At 42.7% G+C, this 10,413-nt stretch overlaps 1 protein-coding gene across 4 annotated transcripts in view; it reads left to right on the plus strand.

Annotated features, from left to right (window-relative positions):
• The window catches only part of BLMH (bleomycin hydrolase), a 43,311-nt gene extending 33,416 nt beyond the window's left edge, over positions 1 to 9,895 (plus strand). For all 4 annotated transcript variants that reach the window (XM_060082254.1, XM_060082255.1, XM_060082256.1 and 1 more), the window contains exon 12: positions 8,930 to 9,895. In XM_060082254.1, the coding sequence (XP_059938237.1) occupies positions 8,930 to 9,081 (152 nt within the window). In that variant the 3' untranslated portion in view covers positions 9,082 to 9,895. The remainder of the gene's footprint in view (positions 1 to 8,929) is intronic.
• Positions 9,896 to 10,413: the final 518 nt, after the last annotated feature.

Raw genomic sequence — 10,413 nt, forward strand, 5'->3', positions numbered from 1 at the left:
TATGAGCTAAAAGTGGATGCTTCTGATTTCCTGTAAAAGAGCAAGATACAAATTTGTTTTGTCACCTCAGGGTTTTCATGTCTCTCCAGGCTTGGAGAAAGCGCTGCTACTATCAGATTCGGGTATCTGAGTTCTTTCAGAGGGACTCCTCATCCTCCATCTCCATTCACCAACGAACCTGCATGACTCAAGCTAAAAAATAGTTCATGTGAGTGGAACAGAGGAAGATTAACCGTTGCTTCCTTATCAAAGTGTGTGACTAGCAGAGGGCTACCATTTGTGAGAGGGGGACAAACTGTTTAACAGAGGCTTCTCCTAACCTGCAAGCAGGCATTGGTTTCAGGGAGAAATCTCTTCACATTTAATACAGATTTGTGTGTGTGTATTTGCTTTCTCCTATAGAGAGGATCTGTCATTTTCACCAGATTGTCTCCCAGGTGTGTTTGTATTGCTTTGAGGAGGATAGAGGTTAAGCACAGAACCTGGCACCAGATGCCTGGGAACACATCCTGGCAGTCCCTCCTATTGGCTCTGTAGCCTTAGTCATGGTATTTAACCTTTATAAGCCTTAGTTTTCTGATCTGTAAAATGGGGTTAATAATTGTACCTACCTCATAGGGTTGTTGTGAGAACCGTGCCAGGCATATAAGGAGTGCATGAAAATATTAGCTATTGTTGTTACTTTTGTTAATGTTACCTGTAGACAGGTGGGAGCAGGAGAGAGAGAACATAAGGCTCCTTAATCTTTCCCTCTGGGAGAGGGCTGTCTTAACTTGCGCATGGTTCTCGCATCAGGTCTCTAAGAATTCAAGACCCTCGTGTGACCACTGGACTACATACCAGTTTACTGGATGGATGACTTGTCATGTGGGCTTAGTTGCATGAAAGAAAGCAGTGGAGGCGAATAAACCTAGTACCCAGGAAAACCCATTAGCAATAGCATCACCTCACATTTACTGATGGGATGCAGGGAACCGTGCACAGACCATGGTGGAACGAATGTCTCTGACCCTCAGAGGAATTTATACTTACTCACCTGAGACATGGAAGGGGATTTGAAGAGGGCTGTGATAGGACAAAAGTGGCATTCGTGGTGTACTCCTCAGACTGTAAGATATAGGATAAGTGGACCAAGGAAAGCAAGAGAAGGGATGGTTTCTCCAAGAAAGCAGATGACAGCAAAAGAGGAGGAACCGGGTAGAGCCCCCTCAGTGGGGAGACAATAGAAAGACATTGAAGCTGAGGTTGTTGAAATGGGTGAAGGGTTAGGGAGAAGTCATGGAACTAGGTGATGTCAGGGAGAACTTGGTGGTAAATGCTGCTGCAGCAGGGCAGCCAGAAAATGAGTCAGTGGGAGAGGCTTTGGGATTGGACTTTAAGGCAGGTTTTGGAAACTTTAGGAGGGGTGAGGGTAGAAGCCCAACGGTGCTATAAATGCCACAGCAGGAGCATTTTGTACTTGAGTCTTTCAAATGCTAGGTACAGGGAGTGGGGAGGCCAGGAATTGAGCTGGGGCCATTGAGGCTGTAGATCTTGTTCTGTATGGTGTTTGCAATTTATTATAAGAGCAATTTATTATAAAAACAAATTGCTTTTATAATTATAAGTGCAAAATAATAAAGGGGGTAAACTACAAGAGAGATGGTGAGTGATTGGAACAGGGAAGGCTCCTTAGTGATTCTTCAAAGGTGAGCAGAGTTTTAGGAAAGATGTTAGGGTTGTGGCTCTTTTGGGAAGCGAAGTGGAAGGCCAAGGAAAGGGGAGCTGAGAAGCATTGCTCTTGACCTGTGGAGCATGCTTCAGGCCAGTCCGAGGCCTGGAGCCAAGAAATAATGAGGCCTGCCATCAATGGAGCTTTTAAGGAATGATCAGAAAGCAGGCTTTGCCTGAAACAAATAGGAGTAATGATGTTTGGGGTTAGAGAGAAGTCATTGAGTTTGGATGAGGAAACAACCCTTGGATGACACCTAAAGATGTGTTTTCTCCTCCTGTCCAACATCAGAGACCCTGGCAGGATTTTGTGTGATCTCAGACTTGCCTGGATCATGCTCACAGTCCAGGGAAACAAAAAATCAGACTGGTTGGTGTGCTGCCTTCTCTCCTCAGCCCAGAGGTGGACAGGCCTCTTCTGGACCCCTTAGCAGAGGGCACTTCCTCAGGAAGTGTGCACTTCTGCAGACTGAACTTTGCTGTGGTTTGATGGTTTAAAAAAATGCAACCCACAAACCAAAACAACCCTCTTTCCCAACCACATTTTTCCACTCTGCCTTCTTACCAGGGAAGCAGAATCTTCTGTAGCCTTTGTTTCTGAAAGAGGCTACAGGTAATATCCAGCTGTAAGAGTAGCCCTTCTCTTATCAGCAAAAGGTTCAGGAACCTGAACTATACACCAGACGTTTGTGTTTTACTCTGGAGGAAAAAGAAGCTTCTCCTCAGATCACTGTCCAGATATCTGTCTCTTAAGTAGTAGGTTTGTTTCTTTTTGAAAAACGTCCAGCCCATCCTGTTCTCCAGCCTTCTAAATAAATGCACTTAGAACACATGACATCTCTTTGATTTAAAGATACAAAATACCTCATAAATGGACCCCGCAAAACCTGGGCTCATGGCTCTTGATGTGGGGTGTCTGAGCAGATGGGACCCGATTCCAGACAGTGCCTAGATGAGGAGCTAGATTAAGCAGTTATCTGTCGGCCAAAGTCATAACTACCTGCCACTCTCTTTGGCCCCCTGAGTGCGGAAGCTGAGCCCCATGGAAAAGACCAAATTTGAAGTTAAGACGTGGATTTGAGTTTGGGCTTTACTTACTTATTGGCCTATGTGACTTTAAACAGCTCATACCAACCCCGCCTGCCTCGTAGTGTTGCTGTGAGGGTTAAAATCAAAACAAGGATAGTGGATGTAAAATTGCATTTTTTTTTTGCGGTACGCGGGCCTCTCACTGTTGTGGCCTCTCCCGTTGCGGAGCACAGGCTCCGGACGCGCAGGCTCAGCGGCCATGGCTCACGGGCCCAGCCGCTCCGCGGCATGTGGGATTCTTCTGGACCGGGGAACGAACCCGTGTCCCCTGCATCGGCAGGCGGACTCTCAACCACTGCGCCACCAGGGAAGCCCTAAAATTGCATTTTGAAGTCTAAGCTCCCTACAGATCCCTGTGTGTGTTTTGTTTTATTTTGCTTTCTAAGGTATAATTCTTTTAATAAATAATAAAATTACATTGTTCCAAAATCAAAATACAAAAAAGTATACAAAGGGGAATCTTGTTTCCACCTCTGTCACTCTCTACTCCTTTCACCTCCCCTTCTTTCAGTTTCCCACTTCTGTTCATTTCTATTGTATCCTTCCAGTGTGTTTTAGTGCAGCAAAGGTAGCACACCTTATGCCCCACTCTGCGTCTTGCTCTCGCTTCACTTAACAGCATGTCTTTGAGGCCTGTCAGTACGTTTTCACATCAGTACAGCTTCATTATCTTCCATTGTCTGGATGTACCATACTTTATTTAGCCAGTTCCCTTACTAATGGAACTTGGGTCATTTCCAAGCTTTTGCTATTACAAACTATATTGCAGTGAGTTAATATCATACAATGATTAGAACAGTGCCTGACAATAGTAAGAGCTGAATAAATATTAACTATTATTGTGCCTAAATAAACATGTATTGTCTGCATGTAAGTACTGTTTTGTCTGCAGGATGAAGTTCCAGAAATGGCATTGCTTAGTGAAGAGGGTAAATGCATTTGAATTTTTTCTAGGTTGCCAAATTCCATTCCATAGGGATTGTGTCTTTTTGTACATTTGCAGCATACTCTGTACAAATGTAAGGCATGCTTTACACAGTGGGTAACCAACAGAAGTGGGTGACAGATTGTCTCTACTTAATTACCTGTTGAAATTGTGTATGTTCATAGCTGGGGACTAGACTGTGACGAGGCCTTACTGAGTGGTGGATTTTTCACTGAGATTGTGTTTCTTACGTTTTCTTACCACTAGCCCTACTTTTCTCTCTTATTTATTTTTTTAATATAGTAGCAGGAAAATGTTTGTAAGCATAACAAAAAAGTTAGAAGTCATAAAGGAAAAGATTGATAAATTTGACTTCATAAAATATAAAAAATTTTAGTATACTAGAAAAATACATCATCAACTAAATTAGAAGGCAAATTGCATAATAGGAAAAAAAGTTTACAATCATTATAATATATTAATATAGAGAGCACTATTACTGATCACTGTGAAAATGACAAACACACCAGTTAAAATTAGGCAGAGGTCCGAAACAGACTCTTTATAAAAGAAAACTGTAAATAGCAAGCACACACAGATGGAAGTTCAAATTGGACCCAAAAAGAAAGTTGTAATTATATATACCAAGTATTGATGAGGATATAAGGAAATTAAATAGGTAATTAAGGATGTACACAAAGCTTTAATTACAAAGATGTTTATAGCAGTATTGTTTCTAAGCCTAAAAAAACAATCCAGATTCCAACAGTAGGGGATTGATTAAATACATTCTGGTTTTATTCATACAAATTCAGCTTAAAAATTAAGATGTAGATAGATGTATTTTTTTATCAGTGTGAAAAGAGCAATATTGGAAAACAGCATGTGTGGTACTCTAATAATAGAGCACGTATGATGTCTCATTTTTATTAAACGTACAGAATCTAAATGTACAGAGTATATGTAGAAACTTTTATCAGAGGATGATAAATCTGAATAGGGCTTATCCCAAAGTGGTGAGACTGTAGGCAGTTTTAAAATTTATATTCATCTTCTTACCATCCACCTCTTCCTTCTTTTTCTCATCTTCCTCCTCCTCCTGTGTTTCCAGAATTTTTTATAATGGGCATTAATTATTTGGGTAATCTTTAAGGAATCAAAAAGCAATATAACATTTCAGAATTTTTAGGGGAAAATCACCTACCCAGTGATATAAAATTATCATTTTGCTTTTTTTTTTCTTTTCATGTTTTCTCCCCCTGTGTATCTGGATTTTTAACATAGTTATATAGGATATGCCATTTTTATATACTTGTTTTTATATCCATGTTTTATATCCATGTTACTATGTAGTCTTTGCAACTTCATCTTAAATGACTGATTAACGTTGGGTGAAGTGGTTTCTCACTATTTATTAGGAAGTTTGAAATACGAGACAAGTGTCAGTAAAGCCTTTGCTTTCCTTTCTGGGAGCCTTTCTTCAGCCTTGAGTTATCAGCATCAGGTGAAAGATTGGCGGTGACTTAATGAGGCTTCAGTCGTCTGGCTTCCTTAGGTCTGCGCTGCCAGACAGATCCATCACAGCAGACCTGATAACTTGATTTTGTCATACCTTTTTTTAAAATAGCAATATATATATATATATATATATATTTTAACCACAAATAGTTTGTTAGTGAGGTGAAATACTTCATAGAACAAAGCAAAAAATACATCTAATTCGTAAATGATAATATATTTATCACTTTAATTTAGTCTGAGAGATTTAAAATTTAGATCTTTAGCAGGATTTCAGAAAACTTTTCTTAGGGTAAAGTTCTTCTTTCCCTTATACGAACCCATTCGAAACTCTTCTGTTTGTGAGTGAATTTGGCCTAACCGGCCTAGAGCTGTATCCACAGACACTTTTTCCCCTTACAGACCGATACTGCCCTTTCTCTTAACAAATACAGAAACATTGCCAGTGTCTTTGAGGGCCTGTTCATTAATTTTATTTCTTCCTCATAGCATGTAAACAAGACATTAAAGTTTAAACAAAATTTAATTTAATTCCTAAAGCTGACTTTCTTTATCCATTTGTCTGTTTCCCTGAGTGCCTTGTTCCCTGAACCTTGGGATCCTTGGAGCAGATTTTTTGTTTTCTTTTTTTTTTCTTTTTTCCTTTTTCCTTTGGGGAACACCAGTTTCTAATGGCCAGAGTACATAAGGGCTAGAGGCTGCAACTTTCCTCAAATCGAAATGGCCTCTTTCATCCTGCCTGAGTGGGTACCTTACTGCTCCTCCGCACAGCCCTCACTTGGGTTTTAGACACACCGATCCTAATCTTCTCAGTCAAACTCCAAGACACGCAGTATCAACAGTTACAGTGGCCACAAGTTCATTACCTACCCAGGGCGCAGTTACTTGGCAGCCACCTAGACTGTGAGGTTTCTGTGGGCCCCCAAAGAACTCATATCCTGAAGAGAGAGACTAATCAAGGCAGGCCCTCTTGGCAGGGACACTGAAAGGGTGGATTACAATTGATAGGAGTTTTAATTTGTAAGGACTTACTCTTATCTCCTGCTTTTGGAACAAGATGGTGTAGATGTACTTATTGTCCATTTTCTCTGGGCATTCTTTGAAGACTCATTTGATTGTGTGATGATAGTATTGTCATAAGGATACAGAACTTTATTACATGAATCCGTCTCTATCCTTCACCTGCCTCACTGCCCCAAGCTCCTCTAAGGATTTATTCAGCGTGCATTAGGGTGAGGGGAAGGATGCCTAATATCTCAAATGGTGTAGCGTTTAGTAGCCTGGTCTCCTGCCCACGAGAACTCTTAGACAAGGCAGATGCTGACTTTCTCAGGAAGCACTTACTTACATTTCTTGCAGCAAGAAATGGTACTGGTTGGTCCTTCAGCTGACCAAGCTTTGGCTGCTAGAACTTAGTGGCAGTAATGTAGGTGATGGTAGGGGCCAGGGACTTTGGAATGGCACGGGCTACAGCGTTTATCTGTGTTCTTCTTCCCTGAATCTCCTGTTGAGAAAGGAGCACTGGATCGTGAGGGGATGAAAGCCCTTGCACACTTCCCGGACATTTTCTGGTGAGGGTAAACGTGCGGTGCCACATCAGGATGAGCTGTCTTTGACTGCTGTTGCAGGAGCAGAATTGGGCATAGATGAGCTCCCCAAAGCAGTTGTGTTTTCAAGTTAAATAATGTCCTCTGTCACACCATTTAGCTTAAAATTAGACTTAACCGTCATGATGCCTTTTTTTTTTTTTTTTTGCGATACGAGGGCCTCTCACTGTTGTGGCCTCTCCCGTTGCGGAGCACAGGCTCCGGATGCGCAGGCTCAGCGGCCATGGCTCACGGGCCTAGCCGCTCTGCAGCATGTGGGATCTTCCCAGACCGGGGAACGAACGCGTGTCCCCTGCATCAGCAGGCGGACTCTCAACCACTGCGCCACCAGGGAAGCCCGTGATGCCTTTTAATTATTTAAATCAGTCTTGCTTTTAGAGCAGCAGTTCTCAGAGTGTGGTCTGAGGACCCCTGCCGGGTCCCTGGGACCCTTTTAGGGCATCTACAAGGTCTTCCTTCTCCAACAACGTATCTGTGTGAGGCCGGATTTGCTTCATCTACTTCATCCAAAACAACAGATTGCACACAGAAGCAGGTACAAGAATTTAGCTATCTTCTGAATTGTAAAGTAATGCCACTTTCCTAACTAAAATTTATTTTGTTTTAAAAGATATAATTATTTTTCCTAAAAATATATTATTAATATTCATGTTTTTTAATTCTTATTTTTAAATGCACCAATATTTTTAACTTTCTGTTTTAATTTTTACTACGGTAAATATCAGTAAGTATAACCCACATAAACAACTTTTTAGGGTCCTCAGTAGCTTTAAGTGTACAGTCTTGATCCTGGGGCCAGGAAGTTTGAGAACCAACATACTAGAAGATCACCTTAGGAAAAATACTTACCTCCTCTCCCTTCCTCTTGGTCCTGTGTAGTGGGAAATGCTATAGCATAGACCTAGATTTGCACAGACATTTTCAGAGAAAAATTGCTCAAGTGTCTAGTATACAGCAGGTGCCAGATATCATAAGATGATGATGATGATGATGAAGAGGAAGATTGCTAGTTCCTGTGAGTCCTTGGGTGTGTAGGTGCACGTAGTACCCCTGTGTAGGTACACAGGTTTGTCCTCTGTGCTCTTTCCCTGGCCCATCCTTGTTTTAAATACACACTCTTTCATCTCTTGCTTTAATTTTGCTCTTTGTATTAGCAGTGGCTCAGGTGAAGCATTTTCCCCGCTGTTTCAGTTTGTTGGACATGTGATCCTGAAGAGGAATTTGTGTTGTCCTAGTGGAGCCTGAGATGCAATCTCCCTGAGGGGAAGAGGCAGGTGTCTAGGATAGGTACCTGATGACGCCACACTTTTTCTCAGCTAAGCTGTCAGCCTGGGGTGTTGGTACAGCTGAGCCCCTCTAGTCCTGCCACTGCAGAGATCCACAAATCCCAGGGCCTTTGTGAGGAATATAGGTCGAGCAGCTGTCTCGTCGTCCGTCCTGCCTGATCCTCACCACAGATTTCCTCCTAAGAAAGCAGCGACTCACCCAGTATCATCTGGAAATAAGTGGCTACCTGGGAATGATGATCAGGCCCCATCAGGATCCCCCTAGTGGCTTAGCTGATTGTTGTAGGAATTTATGGTAGAGAGGAAGGAGAGACGGCAGCCACGGATGCTGAGAAGGTGGGTAGGGTAAGAATCGAGCGGGTATGCTTGCCCTTCTCACCCTAGAGATTAACCCCCTATGTATGTATGGCTGTATGAACAAGAAACATTTCCACCTACCTTTAGGGTCATTGACCCACCTTCAGCAAGGCAGCCTGGGCAGTGGAATAGCAGGATCTGGTAGCAGCTTTAGGTGCAAGGCCCAGCCCTGAACTTCTGAACCCATGTGACCTGGGTACATCACTTAGTTACTCTGAGCCCCAGTTTTCTAATTGGTAAAAATATAGCCATCCTGTCCTGTCTGCTTCACAGGGTTGCTAATAAGACTTAATCAGATTAAGTGAGATTATAGATGGGAAAGCTGAAAAACATGTACAAATGTTAGTTTTGTAAAAGACTTTCTTATAGTGCCAGTAAGGCTTCTGCTCTTTGCCCCTCGCCCTCTGGACTCATGAGGCTTCTGTTCTTTTCTCCAGGTTACCTGTGCATGACAGATGAGTGGTTCTCTGAATATGTCTACGAAGTGGTGGTGGACAGGAAGCATGTCCCTGAAGAGGTGCTAGCTGTACTAGAGCAGGAACCCATTGTCCTGCCAGCCTGGGACCCCATGGGTGCTTTGGCTGAGTGATATTGCCTCCAGCTTTTCCTCCTCCCATGGGACCTGAAGTAGCTGCAAAGGACAGATCCAGGGACTGAAGCCAGAGTTACACAGGTGACTGTGTGTTCCCACGGGACACAGTCAGACTCTTGGATTTCTCCTCCAGGAACCTCTTTGGGAAAGTGTGCTTTATGCTGAAACAAAATACTCTCTAAAGAAAAAAAGGGAAACATCAGGTCGTACTATCTACTCTCCTCATCTCCAACAGCTCAGGATCTCTTAGCATTTTCATCAGATGTAATTGTTTGTCTCAACTCTGTCACACCAGTTTGGTTCAGTGTCTGTTTTATAAGGCAGGAGAGGACGAGCAGTTGAGGTGTGTGGAGAGAAAACAGACTTAGTGCTCCTTGTTGCTAGAGTAGAGTGGGGGGAGGGTGCCCTAATATTGAGCTCTCAAAACTGCATGCTGCCTGGCAATAACACTGTCCCTCCTAGGTGGCAGTCGCTGAATTCGGATTTTTCAAGGTAATTTCATGTGCCTCTAATAGCCCAGGATTGGGAGGTTGATCAAAACTGACATGATTCCTTCCTGTTGTTCTGAACTGCGGGGGAACACAGCTCTACTTGAGTCATGGTTAAGTAGAAGGTTGGAGAAAGTAGGTGAGAGAACAACCAAAACCTTATCATGATCTGAATTATAATCATTAGAGGGAGCTCTCACCAAATGGTTTAACTTCTGCCTCTGGGTTTGGGAGTTGGGTGGGCATGAAAAGGGGATATCCATTCTTTCTGACAACTAGATGGTGCTGAGAAGCTTTTGAATAAAACACTTTGCTAAATGAGATATGTTGGCTTATTTGATCTAAGAAGTGTGTGTTTGTTTAGCTACAAAGGAAAGCAACCAGGTGACTTGTGTTCTTGACAGTGAAAAAACAGCAAGGTGGTTCAGGGCTGCCCTGCTTTAGCTTCTCTGTGGGATGTATGATCCTTCCCAGCCTGTGCTGATCTTCACTGGCTTCTGCAGAGGGCTTCCAGGCACCATATTTAGGAGGGCTTGTGCCCCTGCCACTTAACCATTCTTCCACCAAGATCCAGGGTCTCTACAAGGGTGGGAAGTAAGGCTCTGCTAGGTCCAGCCTTAGAACGGGCTGAAGAGTATGTATTTTACTAAGACTGGGCCTTTCTTTCATTGAAAGCAAATAAATACAGCACCCTAATCAACATTTCCATCAGTGCCTGAGTCCCTACCTTTCGGGCTCTCCAAGAACCTTCTCCGTTCTAGCATGGAATATTGTTTGTCATAGCACTTTCCAAGATAACATTAGTTAAAGGCTCAAGCATTAATCAGTGTTTACAGGATTC

Source organism: Mesoplodon densirostris, chromosome 18 (genome assembly GCF_025265405.1).
Source record: "Mesoplodon densirostris isolate mMesDen1 chromosome 18, mMesDen1 primary haplotype, whole genome shotgun sequence".
In the NCBI taxonomy this organism is placed as follows: domain Eukaryota; kingdom Metazoa; phylum Chordata; class Mammalia; order Artiodactyla; family Ziphiidae; genus Mesoplodon; species Mesoplodon densirostris.